General features: G+C 38.0%; 1 protein-coding gene across 1 annotated transcript; it reads right to left on the minus strand.

Moving 5' to 3' along the window:
- Positions 1–9,849: 9,849 nt before the first annotated feature.
- Positions 9,850–16,578, minus strand: LOC124127205 (sodium-dependent noradrenaline transporter-like). The gene is made up of 5 exons (XM_046490657.2): positions 16,460–16,578; positions 15,820–15,919; positions 15,041–15,141; positions 12,949–13,119; positions 9,850–12,317 (listed from the first exon to the last, which is right to left on the minus strand). The coding sequence occupies exons 1-5, from the start codon at positions 16,547–16,549 to the stop codon at positions 12,234–12,236; spliced, it is 546 nt and encodes a 181-aa protein (XP_046346613.2). The 5' UTR covers positions 16,550–16,578; the 3' UTR covers positions 9,850–12,233.
- Positions 16,579–22,817: the final 6,239 nt, after the last annotated feature.

The raw sequence follows: 22,817 nt of genomic DNA on the forward strand, positions 1-22,817 counted from the left end.
ATGTATTTTTTTTTACATAGAATTACTTCTAACCTAAAGCCTATAACTTGAAAACAACTCCATGGATTTTTTCAAACATAGGGAAAGGTTTTCAAATCAATAGAAGAGGTGCAGTGCAAAGTTTATTTTCTGAAAAAATATGCTATCATGTTTTTAACTTTTATATCTTTTTTAATTTAACATTTGTGCGACCTGTAACTTGAAAATTCGTCCCCTAATTTAACGACTTTTGGTAAGACGCGGCCAGGGATCGAACCCACGACATTCCGCTCTCCGGGCAGACACTCTATCCACTAGACCACGGAGGCGGTCGCGACACGAGAGAGATTCTATATGAGTATACAACGTATAAGAACAACGAAACCGTCTGCATAACGACCAGCATTATTTATATAATGATATAATGAATGTATACATCATCGACTTTGATATTTTACGAGCGCTTCACCATTTGTCCATTTCACAGTTTTGCGATCGTTCTAAAATAATTTTCTTAACCTGTCAGGACGGTTTTACTTGTTTGTTGTTCAACGCTGCACTCATAAATATGACGGTGGCCTATAAATAATCGAGTATCAACCAGACAATGAGGTGACTAATATTGTCAGCAACGACCGACGCCATCGGGGTACAATGCCATGCTATCAGCCATGTCACCGAGCCTGACTACCCCATCCATTTGGCCGCCTCTTACGACCGGCATAGCTTGCTGGAGACCTATTCTTGCGGTAAAACTCTTTAGAAGGAGTCCCCGTGCTGATTCCGGATGAGGAACTTAGTCCATAGTTGTGGTCAATACACATTACACGGTGACCGGTGGCCACAATGTTTGGGTCAGTGTACCGGTTCCTAGGTTGCTGGAGAAATATTCTAACCCGGTATCACCAAGAGGGATCGTGACAGTGACAAGTGATATATAATTTGATTATATGTTTCAGGGATGTTTGTCACACGGCGTTGATAGACTTTTAAAATGTATCGATCGTGGTATCAATTACTGGTCTATTTCCCAATATACAATGTCCACAGCTTTGATGAAAGTGGAGTTGTAAATGACCGTAGGTGAGTAGTATGTGAATGTTGTTTACCGCCGCATTCAGCCCTATTCCGTCTATTTCATGGCGGCCAGGAAATAATCAGACCGCCTCCGTGGTCCAATGGTATCTCGGTGGACGAGAACAATAAACTCGACATTATATTTTGTCTGGGCCAGTACGAGCAGCCACAGACGCGCGTACATATCAGACATCTCCCAGTCCTTGTTTTAGCCCCCTAGTGCCGAGCACAAGGCAGGTTAATAAGAAGTACTATCTTTCAACGTCTCTTCGTGGGACGCGACCTGGGACGGATCCTTTTTTCACACAGTATGACATGTCACTGCCCTACATATGTCGGCGTGTTTAACACAATATGACATGTTACTCTCGTGCATGCGGCCACGTGTTTGACAATATGACATGCCACTCTCGTACATGTGTCCGCATGTTTAACACAATATGACATGTCACTCTCGTACATGTTGCCACGTGTTTAACACAATATGACATGTCACTCTCGTACATGTGTCAGCTTGTTTAACACAATATGACATGTCACTCTCGTACATGTGTCAGCTTGTTTTACACAGTATGACATGTCATTCTCGTACATGTGTCCGCGTGTTTAATACAATATGAGATGTCACTCTCGTACATGTGTCCGCGTGTTTAACACAATATGACATGTCACTCTCGTACATGTGTCAGCTTGTTTAACACAGTATGACATGTCACTCTCGTACATGTGTCAGCTTGTTTTACACAGTATGACATGTCATTCTCGTACATGTGTCAGCGTGTTTAACACAATATGAGATGTCACTGCCGTGCATGTGGCCACGTGTTTAACACAATATCACATGTCTCTCTCGTACATGTGGTCACGTGTTTAACACAGTATGATAATTCCGCGTTAGTGCCGCAATAGTGGCGAGAAAATTTCGCGAAAATAGGGGAAATACATCATGGTGGGAATGAGTAAGAAAAGCAAAGTGGATAACACCCTCAAGAGTGAGTGAGTGAGTGAGTGAAAATTAAATCACAGTGGCAGTATTTCAGCCATGTAGGATGTCGAACACTTGTCGACAAAGTTCAGAAAAATAACAAGTAGCATTTCATATATTTTTAAAAAACGTGTATTTGAACACTAACAGACCAAATTAAATATATGTTTATGTAGACATTTTAAGGTTGTGATTCACATTTTGCACATGCATGTTCATGCATGGAGCACAATTTGGATGTTTGCAGGGAGCATGACACTCAGACACGAGATGTTTTAATGTGAACACCACACAATGATCAGCTTTCAGGTGCTCATAAAAACCTACCATCAAATGTCTCACACGACTTCACCAGACATTTGATAGTGAAACCAAAAGAACGGTTGAACTTGATGTCTTCTAAGTGCATAGAACTTCGTCTAATTTTCTAAAATGTATATTTGTGAAAACAAGCGTGGTTTTCTGAATCGGTAAGAGATTAGCTGAAGCATTGATGAATAGAATGTGAAACCTTCCCAGGAATAACATTGTGTTTGATCAATTTACAGGTCTTACATGATGCGTCATTTATTTCCCTTAAAAACACCGAAATGTGTCTTAGCATCTTTTCAAGAAAGAAACTTTACCGACATTTTGAATCTATCAGATATAGATGGAATTATATGTGATCAATTAATGGACAATCCATTCACAGGGCCAAACTACTTTGCATTTGTGCATACGCGTAGCTTCCCGGTATAATACATATCAAGATAGAACAGTGTTCTATGGTAATATTGGTCCAAAGGTTGCTTATTTGGACTAACTTTGTTCGCCATGAAATTATGAATAAAAGCAATAATGTTTATGTGTATCAAAACATAAGATTATCATAACCACAAATTGTATACAAAACAAATTATTTTACAGTATAAAATTGATCTAAACACATCATATATCTGTTCTCCTAACACTAATACCACACTATCTTTGGTGTAGCGAAATGAAAACAAGATGGAAGGAGAGTTAACTGTGTGAATACTTGTCATCCATCAGACACTTCAAGGTGTCATAGGTACCCATAATGGTTGTTCATACTACAGATAGCTGGATGTGCTACCTCAGTGAGAGTGTTTCCTGGAGTCCGCCAAACCGCCCAGATGAAGAGGGCAGGCAAGGGTGAGGTGAGGTGAAATGGGGTTTAACGTCGCGTCCAAGATTATTGCACTTATATAGCGACGTGCATGTACGTGTATGTGTTTGCAAGGGAACAAAGGGGGCACAGGATATCATCCACCCGACGACAGTGTTTTTTCGTTTGTTTGTTTGTTGTTTAACGCCGCACTCAGCAATATTCCAGCTATATGACGGCGGTCTGTAAATAATCCAGACCAGACAATCCAGTGATTAATGTCATGAGCATCGATCCAAGCAATTGGGATCGATGACATGCATCAACCAAGTCAGCGAACCAGACCACCCGATCCCGTTAGTCGCCTCTTACGACAAGCATCGTCACCTTTTACGGCAAGCATGGGTTGCTGAAGACCTATTCTACCCCGGAATATTCACGGGTCGACTGAACATGGGGAAAGCATCAAATTTGTGATAGATTTCACAGGATAACATTCAACAGGTTTATAACCTTGTGATCGTGTTGAAGTTTTTTTCTTGACAGTCTAGAACAACTAAAAAAAAAAAAATTAAAGTGAAAGATTGTAATGAAGATTGCAGTAGTTATGATATGAAAAGAAGTAATGTGTAGGATCCTCAAGAAATTAACGTTTCTAGCATTTACAGTCTGTAGCTGTGAAGAAGTCCTTAAATTGTAACAAGCGCCCGCTGAGACATTAGGAGGAACATGATTACATAGATATTCAGGATTTGTTAATGTTTTTAATTTGAGATTGCCATCTTTTGGATGTAAGTGAATGAGAGTACAGCTTCACATCACTTTGATTTCTGTTAAGTCACGGCATGTCAAGTGGGTGTGAGAGAAAACCTAGAAACATAATCAGGGAGATCCAGGATTCCAACCTGAGGGGGGGATGCTTTCTCAAACGCCTTAGGGACGAAACAAACGACAGGGCCTACAGTGATCACCTCCTTTATGACAGCCTTACTGCATTAGTATTTGCAGCAATGTATTGTTACGTGTTGATTCCCAAAATAAAACACAGGTTAATCCAGAATTCGGTAGGAACCAACTAAGTTGTAACCACACAAGATCAATGAACAACCAACTGATCATATTGAAAGGGACAGGATGAGGTTTACAACCATACAACTGGGTCAAGTGTTCCCCCCAAAAGTTATATTATACGAGCGCTTTAATCAGTTTGCTTACAATCAACACTACACTAGAGGAGACATCTGAAATCGATGATGATGAGGCCAGGAGAAATGACCAACGAGCTTTTCAAAGATTTGACAAGTTGTATATTGACAGATGTATGTACACCTACGATAATGACAAGGGCGAGGTTGTTATTTTGAATCAGGCTGACAACGGGCCAGGAACTTCACGTGCAGACTCACAACCCGATGTCAATTTCAACGCTAGTCAACACAGACAGGAGTGCGGCCCGGCCTTGCGTGAACATGAAATTGACAACACCAACGACCTGTCTGTCATGTGTTGGAACGTGAACGGTTTGAAAAATAAGCTAAATAATGAAAGCTTCAAGTATTTTTGCACTGATCAAAGTATTTTTGGTCTTGTAGAGGTATGGAACAACTCCACCAAGGAAAGCATAGAGACTATGTTCCCCGAGTACAGTGTCTACACGAGCTACAGAGACATACAACTACCGAGTGGGCGTGTCTGTGTGTGTTCACACTTCACTGTTACATGGTCTGCGCCGTGTTATTACTGACTACACAGACATGATATTTATGTTATTTGATAAGAGCATATTTAATCTCAAACGTAATTTACTTATTGGTTTTGTATATATCCATCCTGTAAATTCTCCAGTAATGACAGACAATAGAATCCATAAGGGTATAGAGTACTTAGATAAAAGCTTGTCTGCTGTGTTATATGAACATCCAGATTGCGAAATTATTCTTCCTTGTGACTATAATGCACGGTGTGGTAATCTGAAAGATTTTATTATCGACGACAACAACATATTTATTACATGTTTAGAAGACACGGAGTATATATCGGACGTATTTGACGTTCCCCGCAGTACCAGAGATGATGTGTGTAATACATACGGAAGGGATCTGGTAGACTTTTGTTGTACTTTTTCTTTCCATATTATTAATGGACGATTTGCTGGGGATAAGGACGGATCATTTACTTGTTTTAAGGAGGGTGGAGCTAGTTTGGATGATTATATACTATGCTCAACTACTTTGTTTGACAACATTTCCGACTTTAGCATACATACTCGCTGTGAATCAGATCACTTTCCTATCATACTTACCCTCCATTGATGTGATAGACAGGTTGATGATGTTAATGAAATACATGTAAATATTATTCCTAGATATACATGGAGAAATGAAATATGTGATACCTTTAAACATAATGTTTCTGAGTCATTGTCTGCACTTCACATGGATGAGTTTATGCATTTATTGTCATTTAATGTTGATTTAGCTGTTGAAGCTTTGACCAGTGCTGTACATAATGGTTCTATTTCATGCGGATTACTTTCTAGAGGTAGAAAATCAAAACGTACATCTGGAGATAAATGGTTCGATAAAGACTGAGGATATGAAGACAAAAAGGTTTAATGTATTGGATAAGTTTAAAGTTACTGGTGATAAGGAGATTCTTTCTAAATATTCTACATTAAGGAATAGTTACAGGTCTTTATGCAGGAAGAAAAGATTAGAATACGAAGAGACTTGTGTTCGTGAACTTGTAGACAGGAGTGGAGAAAGTAAACATTCTGGAAAAAGATAAGTGCATTGACAAACAAGACAAGTTGTAGTACTGTTTCCAACAAGATTTGCCAAGAAGATTGGTTTGATTATTTTAAGAACATTTTAAACCATACTGATGTACTTGTGGACTCGGATATTATTGAGCAGGTAGATTATGTTATAAATAACCATAATGAACAATTGTGTGATTTCTGTACTGATGATGATGTAAATAATATTCTTAATGGTGATATTACACAGGAAGAGATCGAATCATCCATAAAAGATCTGAAGCTGGATAAAGCTGCAGGCCCAGATGGTATTAAGGCTGAGATGATCCAATGTTGCAGTTCTGTTTTAATTCCATATTTGTTGATATGTATAATAATATTTTGTCAACGCGTAATTTTCCATCCGAATGGGCTAAGAGTGTTATTGTACCACCCGATAAAACAGGAAGCTTTGACTGTCTTAATAATTATAGAGGCATCTTTGATGGACATTTTTGGGAAGTTATTCACCTCTATTCTAAATGCGCGTCATAAACGGTTTTTTTCTGATCACTTTAACAATATACCTGTGGCCCACGCAGGATTTAAGAACGGCTATTGCACAACGGATAATATTTTCACTTTGCAATGTCTTGTACAAAAGTATTAATCTGAAAGTGGCGGACGTCTTGACTGTATTTATGTAGACTTCAAGAAAGAATTTGATTCTGTTAATAGGAAATAACTTTGGTATTCAATAATGAATAATGGCGTTCCTGGTAAATTATTCTCTGTACCGACAAATATGTATTCAAATGTAAAAGCAGCTGTAAGAGTATCCAACACTACTATTACTGATTATTTTGATAGTTTAAGTGGAGTCAGACAAGGTTGTGTTATCAGCCCGTTTTTATTTGCAATGTTAGAAACTCAATCCATGATTGGAGATGCAGATGTAAGAGGTATATTCATAGTTGTAGAATATTTGGAACTACTGTTATTATTGTATGCTTATGATTTATGTATTTTTGATGGCAGCCTTATTGGTTTGCAAAGAAAGATTGACATTTTATGTAAATATTGTAAATCATTGGGTTTACAGATAAATATGGATAAGACAGAAATGTTAGTTTTTTTAAATGGTGGTTATTTACGACTTTATGAGAATTAGTATTTTGATTGGAGAGCTACAATAGGCATACACGTATCATAATTATTTATGTATTATGTTTTCCACCAGGTTGTCATGGACAGTGTGTACAAATACTCTTGTTCCAAAGCCAGTAAAGCTCTGTTTGTTATAAAGCAATTACAGCATAAATACCAAAATATTCCCTAAATATGTTATTTAAGTTGTTTGATTGTGAAATAAAACCTATTTTGTTATATCGGGCGGAGGTGTGGGCCTTCCATGAAAGAGCTCTTATTGAAATATTTCATAATAATTTTTGTAAATATGCATAGGGTGTTGGTAAACATGTACCGAATAGTGCAGCTTTAGCTGACTGCGGTAGACATGGACTTTATATAGATTACTACCAAAAATGTGTAAAGTACTGGTGTAAATTGAATGTCAGATGATCGTTGCCCAGACAATGTTACCTACGTATTAAGAAGTTAGATTCAGCAGGAAGGAAGACATGGGCATCCTGTGTAAGATTGTTGTTACACACGTATGGTTTGGGATATGCATGGGTCAGTCAAGATATTGGAGACATTTTGATATTTTCTGTCAATGTTCAGACAGAGATTAGAAGATTGTGGAAACCAAAATAGTTTTAGTATTATCAAAATGACTTGTACATTATAAGAATATTAAGTCATTGCTGACTGTTGAATATTATGTTACAAACATCAATGTTAGGGAATTAAAAAGATATATGTTTGTTGAGATTGCATGAACTGCCGTTGTGTTGTAATATCAGATGTAAAGAAGCTATAACTGTTAACCGAATTTGTAGGATGTGTAATACTAATACCACTGAAGATGAACTCCATTTCATATTTGTTTGCAAGGCATATGTATGATTGAGAAATACGTACATATTGAAGTGGCATATTTCATCAAACATTTGTAAATTTAATAAATTACTGACTTCTAATGATGTGTCAATCCTTAACAAACGTGCTAAGTTCGTTAAAGAAGCTCTAAAATGTAAGTATGCACCTGATAGTAAGTATATTGTCTCATCTACCGCCTTATTGCCACATATATATGATATTGTTGTATCAACTGTGTACATGGGCCGATGGCCTACAAAACAAGCATGGAATACTCATATCCCCCGCCAATATGACATGTCCGGTTGTGTGCAATGCATTAGCTCCTGTGAACTATGTTCACTGGACCTTTTTGTAAATGGCCTAATTGCAGCACTAAAAAAGGTTATTAGTGGTGTTGTTCTGTCATCTGCAGTTTATGATAGAATATTAAACTGTATTTGTAATGAGTAAGGATGAGACATATGGACGAACAACTTCTTTATTACAATTAGGAGCGATGGTTTCGGTGCAGGTTCTAACACCGTTATGAAATAAGTACAGTGTATGGTTGACAAGAATATATACAGGATAGGAGGCAGTGTTTATACAGTTGTGTAGTTTTAAGATCAGTTACACTGTTGTATTTGTAATGAGTTGTGTTATTACTTTAACAATAATGAGAAGTAAGGGAGTTCTTACTTTACTTAGAGATCAATGAGAGCAGGGGTCGCCATGAGGTGTAGTGAGAAGTACAGCACCAATCATCTGAGAGATCCTGAAGTTTCTGCATGTAGTTAGTCAGTGAATGCAACAACCGTGTACATGACACTTTTGGAGGAACATACACACAAGCAATGCAGAACGTGCCAACAGGAAAGGAAATGTATTCAATACTGCGAGATGACATTATGTGCCAAGTTTGGTGAAGAAATATGATACCTTTTTCAAGATCTGCTCCGGAAATGAGGAATACCGCCATTTTCAGTCTACGTCAAAGCCATTGCCATAGAAACTAGAATTTTTTAATTTTTTTTAAACTCCCAAACTACCAAAAGGCACCAGTTCACCACTAGACCTATCTATGTGCCAGGTTTGGTTAAGAGATATGGTATGGTTTTCAAGATCTGCTCCGGAAACGAGGACTACCGCAATTTTCAGTCTTAGTCAAAGTAGTTGCCATGGAAACTCGAAATTTTTATTTTTTTAAATCCCAAACTACAAAAGGCACCAGTTCCCGACTAGGCCTATCTATGTGCCAAGATTGGTTAAGATATCTCTCATGGCTTTTGTGTTCTGCTCCGGAAACGAAATGTGACGGACGGAAGCACGGGTGGACGGAAGGACGGCACCAATTCCTATATCCCCCTTCCACTTCGTGGCGGGGAATAATAAACTTACTAAACCTGAATGAGGATCCCTGAAAAAAAGGATAATTTCTGATTTCATCAAGTGATCTTACTTCTGCCACAAATGGCAATTATGGAGGACAGGAGGCAAAAACCATGACTTTAGATTATATGTTTATGACAGAATATTCAAAACACAATTTATTTCTCTGAAACAAGAAGCCAAACAACTTTTTGTACCCACAACACTTTATTTTTCAGTACATCAGTGATTGATTAATGTGTTTAGTTGAATTTAGAAACAAATTATTGCTTCATGCATTTTGTAGAACCAACAAGTAGACGGAATTCAAAATGCGTAAATACAGGTGAGGTGAGGTGAAATTGGGTTTAACGTCGCGTCCAAGATTATTGCACTTATACAGCGACGTGCATGCACGTGTGTGTGTGGCTGCTTGTTCTTGTCCGGACTGATGCCGATTTATAGTGCTAGCCCAATGAGATACCATGCCGCAATTTAACATGAATACCCAACTCAGACACAGTAAACTGACTCCGAGCCGACCAGTCCTTGTTTTACTCCCTTAATGCCAGACAGGGTAACACCAAGTACCAAATTTGACGTCTTTTGGTATGACGCGGCCGGAGAGCGTAAATACACTTTAAGCTAACACAAAGATCATTTTCATATCTTTCCAAGTCATTTCATGATTGAATTAGGATGTAGGTTTCAACACCCGGACACTATTAGTCATGTCATTGATAAGACCATGAAATAATGCAGCAGCATTCTCGAAGCATGGCATCACTTTGAACTAATACCGACCAGCCACGATGTGCCACGTCAGAACGACCTTTCATCATGATTTTAATGAGATTGACAATGTCACTGTCCAAGTGTTTGACATCAGTGAGTGGTGAAGTATCATAAGTTTAGCGAAACAAATATAGAACTTTATATATTTCCCCTTTGTTTAAATGAAATAACAAATATAATGAAGATATTAAACCCAAATCACCAATGCTATATAGGCACCATGTGCTACCTACTACGAAGATGACGAGTTCGTGTTTCACACACTTGTTCAGTTTGAGATACATCATGAAGGGAGGAGGAAGACAGGCCGAGTGGATGACACCAGCAAAATCAAGTGAGTGAGTAAGTTAAAATTAAGCCATAGTAGCAGGTTGGAGGTAAACACTTGTCGAGAGAAAGGACAGTAAAATAACAACAATAAAAAAACCAACGTATGTTGCAACAGAACAATATATCAATGTCCTTGAAACGTGAATTCATCATCACAGAGACAACACCACGTCACCTCTGGCTGAAAGTGGCGTGTGACCAATTGCTAAGAGAACCTTCCTGTAAAATCGTCTTGGCTGCTACCCCACGTAGGGTTTTATAAACTTATATGTTGACTTTTTGTTTATATACTAACGGAAATAATTAACTGTGCTTCATATTAAGATCAATAAAAATAAATGTATTCTGAGATTAAATAATGCATATATAATCACGAGGACATCTTCTCGACCAACAGGTCGTGATTCACAATTTGTACATGCATGTTAATTTGGATGTTTGTGTGTTTGGTGGATGCATATACGGACATATGCAGTTCATTAATGTGAACAACGCACAATGAATGTTTAGCTATCAGGTGCTCATAAAAACAATGTTGTCTGACCGTAAATATCGTTTTGGCAATGACACGGTTTGCTGAAAATAAAGGTATGTGCATTGTCGGTATTCTGCGAACAGGAATGGCACAAAACGAAGTTGCCAGACATTATCAAAACATAATTTTGTCTCTTTGGAGACTTCATCTACAACAGGGCAACACTGATGACTTGTAACTCGTCCACGTGTGACGTCACGTCAAGAAGACATCCATATTCGGCTGTGGCATCAGCGAAATCGATACCAAACTGCCACATTAACAGTTCGGACGATTCCTGGGTTCAGAACAACCAGAGGCAGAACCGTACGCAACCAGGTACGGGTTCACAGATAAGTCCAGGTTTCATGTGAACAGCATTTTGGTTAATGGCAGTTAGAATGGCGTTCTCTTCCGGGGCGAAATCGCCGCCCTTGCCTCGCCTGTATCAATGCAAATGGTGGTCACAGCCAGTATTGACATTGTTCATTCCATACCTCTTTTACCGCGTGTCTCTCTGCCTCGTATTACCAGGTATGTTTTTGATACAACATTGATCAGACGAATGACTAAATGATATGTTGTTATTTTCATTTTCATTTACTACACGTCATATAAAGCACAGTTACATTTTTCCGTTAATATACAACACTCTTCCAAAATATGGATTTAATGCCACCTTTATTGATGTTTGCTCTTATGTGTATGGTGTATGGTTACATCAGGTGATTAGGGTATCATTTATACAAAAAAGGAGATAGTCGTCACGTTTTTACAATTTTGCGTTCATTTGCGTATTCATCTGGATCTGATGGTATGCTATCGGAAGATAACTGTCAAAACGTCTGAAACCAAGTACAGAAATGCTATTATCAGTTAATGTTCTCTGGGCCACCCAACTAATAATTCTGAATAAACATACTCGTCTTTCTGGCTGTCTGTGCTGAATTGTGTCATATACATACTGCATGGGAATAATGCACATGACTTAAATTAAAAACGTCAATGCCAGAATATAATCGGTCTCAAATATTTGCTGAAACAGATTTGCGTAAAAGTCAAAAGAGCATTAAGTCTTTTGTGAATGGATCACTGAAAATCAGTGATGACGCCAGGATAAGCATGTTCTGCTCTTTTGGCAGCACCCTTATTCGCACAACTGTCATTCAAATACGTGCCATTGAGTAAGAAGGTCTAAAGGTCATAGCATAGGACATCAAGCAATTGGAGAAGCAATGTGCCATATTTAATATATTCCTCTGAATGTCTACCATCAAAGGTCTGGCATGACTTCACCAGGTCTTTGATGAATCTATAATCTTTTTGTTTTTGCGATGGTTAAAGTTGATGTCTTCTAAGTGCGTAGAACTTCGTTGGAGGCTGCATCCAGAGCTTGCTCACCCCAATGTTTGTTTGGCTGCAGCGACTGTCTAATTTTCTGAAATGTATAGTTTGTGAAAATGGCATGACTTTCTTAACCGTCAAGAGATTAATTGAAACATCGTAAAAAAGTATGTAAAACATCCCCAGGAATAACACTGTGATTAATCAATTTACAGCTCTTCAATGTGACGACATGTTCATTCAGTAAAAGCACTGAAATTTCTCATAGCTTCTTTTCCAGAATAGTATAGTGTTCTATGGTAATATTGGGCCAAAGTTTGCTCAACAAGAATCTATGAATAAGAAAGCTACGATTTGTATAGTTTTGAAATGTATCAAAACATAAGAATATCATAACCATAAATTGTGTACGTAACAAATTGACCTGAACATAATTATATCTTTTCTCCAAGAAATAAACCAAAAAATGATTGTGTAATTAAGAATAGGTGCCACATAATAATTTATAACAATAAACAAACGTTGGTCCATCCAATCCTGGTGGTCGATTTTAAATCTTTGAGCCAACACTTTGAGGACGACAACATTTCCAACCGCTCACCACAGCTCGTCCAGCTTTACCATACTATCTTTAGTGTAGCGAATAAACAAAACATGTGTGAATACTTGTCATCCATATGACACTCATGACGGTTGGTCACACTAAATATTGCTGTATGTGCTACCTCAATGAGAGTGTTTCCTGGAGTCCGCCAAACTGCCCAGATGAAGAGGGCAGGTAAGGGAATAATGGAGGCACAGGATATCATCCAGCCGACGGCGGTGGCCCAAGCAGGAAAGGTGTAGTCCTCGTACTTAGGAGGTCGGTAGGAGTAGAGGGAGTAGCCGAAGGTAATCTGGATGAAAAGACGACAGGGACCCTTGGGTGTGCCATTCTTTGCATTTCTTATTCTTGAGATAGAGATCGAGATATTCCTAATAATAAGGTGAGTGCAGTAGAGAGTTTAGTTAAATGCTGCTTTGGAAACCGCATTCAAGCTATATCACAGCGTGTCAGCTTAATGTTGAAGGAAAGCCTGAATTGAAGCAGTTCCTAGACGTTTACCACTTTGGTGCAAAGCACGAGAACGGGTATGGTGCTTTAAATTCTATGGCACGGCGACTGAGTGAGTGAATGTTGTTTAACGATAGTCCGCAATAGTCCAGTTATCTGTAAATAATGCAATCTGAATCAGAAAAGCCAGTGACGGAAAGCACACGCAGTCATTTATACTCCACTGAAAAATGGACACGATCCCAGATGTGTGCCCCTGACAAAGGTAGAATTATAATCAGGGTGAATCTGGGATCGAGAAAGGGACGCACAGAGACTGATACCTTAGACAGCTGGGTCTCACATGCCTCCTCTTGACCCAGTGATCATAAGATTCTAGTACGACTAAGGGAAGAAGGACAGAGACTGATACCTAAGACAACTGGGCCTTACACGCCCCCTCTTGATATAAAGATGTCAGACGGAAAAAAGAATGAATTGCAAAAACTATTTATATATTGACAAAGTAGACACAATTGATGGATAACAACTTCTTTGATACTGTTATGCATTAATTGTGTCTACTGTGTCAGCCGTCAACTTCTCAGTAATGACTATCAAACAATTAATTTATATATTCATTTTTGAGACACTCTATGTGGCCACTCTATGTGGTAGTTATGTATGAGGTGATAACACTTTTTAGATATTCAGTTTTGACACAAAGGGAACTTGCAGATAGCTATTACATACATTACTTATTCGATCTTTGATGCGTGAGCTGGTTCCACTATCAGTTGGCTAAAATCGCTATTGTGCTATAATCTATGATGACTTTCCTGGTCATGCCATGAAAATGGTTGATAGTGTACCTATGGTGTTTTGTGTGGATCACCCATTTGTTTTGTTGTAGCACTGTTGATGTTATTTAGTTTCACTTACCCTTATTCTTAACCTACAAGAAAAAACTAAATTTTCAAAAAACATTTTGAGGAGAAAATATATAAACTCTAAATTTTAAACACCATCAAATGAACATGAACCATGCCACAAGTTTATTTATTTGCTCTCTTCGCTTCATTGGTTCCAAAGCTTTGACCTGTTGAAGAAAGGGACCAACCCCTTGAGACCTCTACATAGCTCTTATCCACCCTTGTCATTACACATACAAAGTAATTACAGTGTTGGGACATCCAATGACATTCAATTTGACAGTTAAACTGCATTCTTGAATAAAAGCCACAAAACCATTTCCATAATTTGGTGCAATGCACATAATACATAAAATTACAAAATCCAATTGATAGATTCCCAAGATATTATAATATTTTTTTAAAAAGTCTTCTCGCCGCTTGAATTAAAAACAACAACAACAAAACATTTACAATGAAATAAATGTCCTTGTTCAAGTATACATCTCCCAAGAATATTTTAAAGGAAATGGTTTCTTGTGGGGATTATTTATCAATCTTGGGACAAAGCGTGTAAAATAAGATTATAGGGTATTGGGATATGTGCATGTTCTGATACTGAATTCTAAAGGTATTATTTCTAATATTTTAAAGACACCGCAAAAGTACTTTTATAAGATATATTAATATATGAAAAAATATGTGAATATTACATAAGATAACAATGAAAATAGTCTTTGCTACTAAGGTGTGGACGTGATCATCTGCCTTGAAATGCCTTATAATATCTGTTGAATTATGCTGCCTTTGAAATGAATAATTGCATTAATGCAAGACTCAGTAAAATGAAATTGAAAGCTGAAACTGTCCTACCACAAGGAGTAATGGCGATGCAAATTTGATTAACATGATGAAAAGCTCAGGGATCTTCTTCCCCCACATCAGCTGGACGTCCGCTTGAAGTCTCGTTGTGCCTTAACGGTATAAACATAGTAATGACCACCTGAGTTCAATATACAGTGAACTTAGTTCTTATCAAAAGACTATTAAAACACATTGGGGAAATACAAGCAATGATTCATTCCAAACATGCAGAGGTTCTTATAGTTAGCGAGTGGAGACAAAAGCAATGAAGGCTTTGACCAACCACGAGTGGGGAATAATCAGTCTTGATTATCTGCCGAAACAGATTCAATAGGGTGTAAAGGCAAAATAGTGATGAAACTAGATTGCAACCTCTGTTTCCATTCCGAAAGTTCTCTCATATCATTTTTGATATCCCATACCTCTTGTAACAGGAGATATAACACTCTTGTCTTTGTCCTGATTGGACCCTCAAAGTACGAAGACTTAAGCCCCACAACACACAACACATTGCAATTTCAATTTTGGTAGGAACATGCACGCACAATTTCGGGGTTTGTCAGACAATAGACGGTTATGAATAATTATATCCTCAAGGTCACCAGTCTTCATTTATTAACGATCATGTAATACTCTTCAAACATCTATTGTTTAAATGCTTCTCTGCAATATGAGATCTTTAAGATCTGAAAGAATATGAAGGCAAAATGACGTTATAGTGGTGAATTAAATGCCATATTCCTTCATAAATAATTCAGAAGTGTTATAGCATCACTCAGGCTTCTTACCGTAGATCCATCCCATCACTATGCATTCCGTCAAGGCAAAGAGCGCTGTGGAAGGGAAATAGGCGTACCATTCCACCAGTGTTACTATGTATATCCCACCCTGGAAATTGAAATAAATTTGATTTATTCCCATTCAAACTTTTTAGAAGGATACATACTCTTGTTCAAAAGTTGTTTGATCGGGGCTACACCATTCACGGCCTTGGTGAAACTTTCAAAATGTATTTTGTAGACGTGTGGTGGACATTTAAAATAATTCAGGTGAACAATTGACTTGCCATTGCATGTATTTGTGACTGTGCCGTGGCTTGGGTAGGATACGCGCACCTTTTTGCGAACACCTGGTATCATCAGTGTTTGATGATGCTGTTTGTCATAAATACATGCTTATTATAGAGCCCTAATCGTACAATGGACTCTGCTTTTAACAGATGTTTCTGATGGCCATAGAAAAAGTTCAGTTACTATTATGTATATAGGTATCTCTGTATTTGGCTTCAGTCAGTTCTATCTGGGCAATGACAGTCAGTAGGAAAGATTGCTCCTGTAGTCCTGTGAAAAATACATTTATTAGTCACTCAGGTATTTTTGTGAGAGCTGGACTGATCATCGACCATATATTGTACAAAAAAGGTTTTACCTGTAAAAGATAGATGATGGCAAAAGGGAAACTGCTTAAGAGGATCAGAGCTGTTGGAAGCCATCGCCGCTTACGTAGACTTGGGAACATATCTTCAAATGCTGATGATATGACTTCAACGGCTGGCAACTGTAAAATGTAAAATTAAATGTCAACATGAAAGAACATTTTACGTGCAGCAAGAGACAGCTCAATGGACAAGTCCCCACACATCGGTTTCTTTCTAACAGAGTGCTTGTAAATAGAAATGGGGCCAAACGAGTGTAGTTGTTTCATCTCTCGTAAACGTCTCACATGTTGCTGTAAAACTATGACGTAGCAATTCTTTTCATAACATTAACAAAGCATATATAACTGACAAAAGGTAGCTTCGTCAGGTGAGGATATGTTGCTTGTTGGGTGGGTTGTGAAACTTTTTATGTAGTTAAACGGCCTCCTGCTGCAAGACACAGTATGCATCAACTAACATTTGTACATTTAAATAGGTGTTGATGAGTCAGCTCTAAAGAACAAACCTGTATTCATCTGGTTTAGAATATCTGATGATTTATGAGCATATGCTCCTGTTATCATCAGAATCGTACAATGGACTCGTTTTTTTCAGCAGAGATGACTTATAGACATGAAAAGACAGTAATTTGTCGCTTTTATGAAATAAGGTGGTTTTTCGTCCCACACAATGCATTTTCTAAAAGGAAGCTTATTTAAGCGTCACAGTGAATGAGTACTGTGAATTTCACATCACAAGGGGTGCACTGTGGAGGGCTTCTGCTTTCATATAATATCCGTGAGAAACACGAATGTGACAAATGCAATCAATGCTTCATAGCATGTCTATATTGTCAACCCAAGTAAGTATAACCAATGTTTGGTTTAAAGTCAGCAGTGTCTGTTAGGTTTGTTCCACCTCTTGTGCCTCAAAAATATTGCAACTGGCAAATCATCATATCTAATTAATTTGAGATTTCTTGAACATTTCATACAGGCATTGTTACCTTATAACACACTCATTAACACCTATTCTTCTTTTATATTCTACCTGACAATCTATTTCCAGCGTCATCAGCATGATAAATGTCAAGGTTGACCATAACTGTGGAAGGGGCAGATAAGTCAGGACTTGCGGATACACAATAAATGCAAGGTTGAAGCCTGAAAGAGACGGTGGTCAGGATGTAATAGTCAATCAACCACAAACATCCATATGGCTTGGGACGACCTATCGTAGACAAAAACACTCTAACAACCATCGAGCGAAACCAAAACACTGGAAGACTTTATTTAATACAGGACCGAAATATGCCACAATGTGGTTTTCGGTCTGCACACGACACCAATGTTTTAACCACAAGACATGTGTGCAGAAAAGACATAGTGATGCTAAATATAATATCATAATTTAAGTCGCTCACAACCTGCCAGCTTGATGTGGGAGGAAATCCCGAAGTGATGCAGGTCTAAGACATTTTACCACTTTGGTGAAACCCACAAGCACAAGACAAACCTAGACACATGGTGAGGTTGAACCGGGACTCGAACCCAAGATCCTTGTTTTCTGGCACGATTACAATAACAAAGGAATACATACCCGAATATTTGCAAAGCATGTAGACTCCTGTGTATGTATGTCAGTAAGTAATGTATGTAAGGCGGTTCCTGGGCCACCCTGGTACTGCTGTACCAGCCTCAGTATTAACCTCCAATCATTAGCATCACCGGGTTACATGCACTCCACGACTAAAGCAGCGCTAACTAACCCGATGACGCAAAAGCCTCCACTGTCACTCCACGTTGGTAGGCAACGTGACCGATGATTGAAAAGAAGGAAAATCCAACCAAGATAGTAGCAAGCATATCCACGATACAAACACAAACTGCGTCTCTACAATGGAAATGAATATTCATCGAAATCGAGATAGAACTGTTCATGGATGGTAATGGATGATGGTATTGTTATAGGTTATGCAAGTTGATGATGTTATACGTTCCATGACAGGTGATGATGTTATAATTACCCTTGAAGGTGATGGTTTTATAATTACATTTACAGTCATTGGTGTTATACGTTCTATTACAGATAATTATGTTATAATTACCATTGCAGGCGAGGATGTAACAATTACCACTGCTGGTTGTGTTGCAATTAACATTGACAGTGATGATCTTATAACTACCATTGAAGGTCATGATGTTACAATTACTATTGCGCGCGATGATGTTACTGTAACCATTGCAGGTGATGACGTTTCAATTACCATTGAAGGTCATGACGTTACAATTACTATTAAAGGTCATGATATTACAATAACCATTGACAGGGACGATGTAACAATTATCTTTGCAGTTCAGGATGCGACAATTACCATTCCTGGTGAGGGTACAATTACCATTGCAGTTCGCCATGTTCCAGTTACCATTGCAGATCAATGTTAAATTACCATTGTGCGTTATGATGTTACAGTAACCATTGAATGTGGTGACGTTACAATTACCATTCACAGCGATGATGTTACAACTATCTTTGCAGGTCAAGATGCTACAATTACCATTTCGTGGCAAGATATTACAATTACCATTGCAGATGATGATGTTACAATTAATATTGTAGGTCATGATGTTAAAATTACCATTGACAGGGATGATGTTTGAATTATCTTTGCAGGTTTAGATGTTATAATTACTACTGACAGTGATGATGTTACAGTAGCCATTTCAGGTATTGATACAATTACCATTGACAGTGATGATGTTGTGATTACCATTGCAGGCTATGATGTCACAACTACCATTATTTGTGATGACGTTTAAAAAGTAATGATGCTACAATTGCTTGTCTTAATGTTATAAATACAATTACAGATTAGATCACAATTCACGCAGTAGAGTTTCAAATTATATGTTTGTTTCATTTCAAAATGCAAATTATTTTCCACACTGGTAGCATGGTCAGTGTTACAAGGACACCTACCGTAAACAGTTATTGTTGACCTTGTTGTATCTCGACAAGGTTAAATTAAATCCCATGCCAACATTCAAGGAAAGCAAAGCATAACTGCATGCTTCAATCCATATCTGGTGAAAAAGACAACACAACAATGACTCTTGTCTGCAGTTATAAATAAACCGAGGATCCAAAAAAACATACCTCTAAGTTGATATTTATAATGTTTAATGTTCAATTGCAAATATCTTAAGTTGGCTATACAATATTTAAAACATAAACTGTTACTAGTCAGCACTCAAGGAATACTAACAAAGGGTCTTATCTAGATCTGTTTTTTAAATAGTTTGATTTAAACTTTTAAAACATTTGAAACATTTTTTTGCATAATACACAACTGCTAATGGGTATCTGAGACAATGTACCTTTGAAAATCAATTGATTTGCTTTTTCGGCACAGATTTAAAACATTTCAAACATGGCAGGGGTGATCTGGTTGCAAATTCATTCCCTACCCCAGGATTCATTGAACCAATTTATGTTTACGCAAATTACCCAGCCACAGATTACATTTAACAAACTGTTGCAGGAATCGATGATGGTTAACTGGACATAATCAAATTTAACAGCAGTTGTTTCAGTTTTCATTTATTTAAAAGCAAACCCGGTGCACTTCCCTTTGCCCCTCAGTTTATATATGTATTGTACAGAGATTACCGGGAATACAGAGATTTAAGCCCTGACTTGTAGCCTGTGAGATTACCGGGATTACAGAGATTTAAGCCCTGACTTGTAGCCTGTGAGATAACCGGGATTGCAGAGATTTAAGCCCTGACTTGTAGCCTGTGAGATTACCGGGAATACAGTGAATTAAGCCCTGCCTTGTAGCCTGTGGGATTACCGCAGACGGATAAAATGTTTCAAGCCCATGGCTTATATTGAATTAGAATATTGGGTGACCGGATATGTTTAAATACGTATAATAACAGGTTAGTTTATAATTTTGTATAAACTAGCCATTTGAAACTGACGTATCTAGTGTTTATTTTCTGATAAAACACAACTGATGTACCCATATTGCGTATTCATTTTGCAAATGTTCACGGCGAGAAATCTTATGTAAAAGCACACTGTCAAATAGAAAATGTTCCAAGTAATATAAAGTGTGACTTGAAGCATCAAATGTCACTGTCAAATGTATAAAACATTTTTTTGCTGTTCAAAGCTAAATCATAATGGTAGATTTCCTTCAGAAATGCAATAAGTGACTGGCTTTTAATCTGATTAAAAAGATTGCTAGGAGGGGACATTGTAATATTTACAAACGGAATGACTCACCTTTTCACGTACACCTGGTATCATCACTATCATCACTATTTCATAGTGATTCATAAACACTTGATATAGTCAGAATCGTACAATAGACTCTGCGTTCAGTAGAGATTTCTTATTAATATGGAATGAAGTTTTTCTCAAGTGTGAAATGTGGGATATTGGTGTGTAAGAAACCCATTTGAATTAACTGGTAACAAACGAATCTGTGAGATTGAATTCCAGGCCCGTGATTGGCTACTCAATGGTGTTGATCTGGGGTCAGATTATGACGGACTACTTACCTCATTGACTGTTCACCTACGTCTGTTTGGAACATTATTGTGTTTTCGAGTGTAAACCCCTGGATGCCACATCGACATAATATGACCCTCCTCTTCAACCCTCACTTCGAAGTCGAATAAAATCACGCACACTAAAACACTTTACAGTTTACATTCTGTTCGAAATTCCCTCTTATGTGATATCATTCACTGTCATATTAGGCAAAACAAACTTACTGAAAGTGACCTCTGACAATAAGGTACATCGTTAATCTCGCCATATTTGACACATTACTAAATCGCCATACACGTCGTTATTTGCTGTGTGTTTAGAAATCTAAATATCGATGAATTGAGTTTCCAAAATAGCCTATTAGTGATCACGGGTATCTGTATTTCATATATTCACTAATGATAATTTTGAAACGTGGCCTTTAAGCCTAGAATAGTTCAGGATGTTTTGGGACCGCCTCCGTGGTCTAGTGGTAGAGCGTCCGCCCGGAGAGCGGAATGTCCGGGGTTCGATCCCAGGCCGCGTCATACCAAAAGACGTTAAAAGATGGTACTTGTTGTTACCCTGTCTGGCGCTCGGCATTAAGGGGCTAAAACAAGGACTGGTCGGCTCGGAGTCAGTATACTGTGTCTGAGTGGGATATTCATGTTAAACTGCGGCATGGTATCTCAGTAAGGTAGCACTATAAATCGGCATCAGTCCGGACTAGTACAAGCAGCCACACAAACACACACGTACATGCAGGTCGCTATATAAGTGCAATAATCTTGGACGCGACGATAAACCCCATTTCACCTCACCTCACCTTCACCTCAGGATGTTTTGGAAAATACGCAAAAACACGCCACCATGTTGTCGTTTGTACAAAATCACATTTCACGTATGCTGGTTATGAGGCGCCTAGTATATCACGTATCTTTCAAACTCAGCTGCGATACATGCATCCCTGAATTCCTAATACATTGATGTCAAGAATCAAATGACAACTAGTCTTTGTCACTAATGCAACTTATCCAGATGAAATCAAGCGACGAAATTAGGTGTGGAAACTATCACTGTTCTCGAAAACTGTATTTGTTGAAATGTAAACAAAGCTAAATTAAAATTTTACACTCTGTAGCATTTTCTCCTATTTTGAGGTACCCATTCGTTTAATTGTTGCATACATTGGCTCACGCGTTTGGGAATATTCATGGGGAAGATTATCGCAGTACGAATTATAAAATGACAAATATATACAATACAATGATCAGGTAAATGCAACAGAAATCATATAAGTTTCCGTCCTGTGTGACGCCATGACTGACGCAAAATCAGGCACAACAACGATGGTTGTTATCTGCATTTCTGAAAAATTCTCTTGACTGTATTGTTAACATAAAACAAATAACAGTGCGCAGATTGTCCGATTGTTTTTGTTTACTTACATGGCATATTTAAGTACGATCCCTCAAACAACGAAAATCCTCCTCTGAAAATCCCACTTACTGTTGTCTGTGAACATGTCATTTTGTAAATGTCGGTCACCAGAAGTGATGCCATACGTACATTGTACATATTTTGTCTCTTTGTACGGATTTTGATGGAGCTTTGGCAGCCAGTACAACAAAAAGAATGAATACATGTTCAAGTTTTAGAGTCAGGGTTATGTGAGGTCGGGTTTAACGTCGCGTTCAAGATTATTGCACTTATATAACGACGTGCATGCACGTGTGTGTGTGGCTTCTTGTACTCGTCCGGACTAATGCAGATTGTATGGTGCTAGCGCATTAAGATACCATGCCACAGTTTACTCCGAGCAGACCAGTC

The sequence above is a fragment of the Haliotis rufescens genome, unplaced genomic scaffold (genome assembly GCF_023055435.1).
Source record: "Haliotis rufescens isolate VD_foot unplaced genomic scaffold, xgHalRufe1.0.p SCAF_10, whole genome shotgun sequence".
NCBI classification, from domain to species: domain Eukaryota; kingdom Metazoa; phylum Mollusca; class Gastropoda; order Lepetellida; family Haliotidae; genus Haliotis; species Haliotis rufescens.

Coding starts and splice junctions, on each gene's coding strand:
- LOC124127205 (XM_046490657.2), bottom strand. CDS start 16,549: ATGTTCCCAAGTCTACGTAAGCGGCGATGGCTTCCAACAGCTCTGATC. Junction 15,920..16,459: donor CCATCATCTATCTTTTACAG/GTAAAACCTTTT, acceptor TTCAATTTCCAG/GGTGGGATATACATAGTAAC. Junction 13,120..15,040: donor CATCGCCATTACTCCTTGTG/GTAGGACAGTTT, acceptor CTTTTCATCCAG/ATTACCTTCGGCTACTCCCT.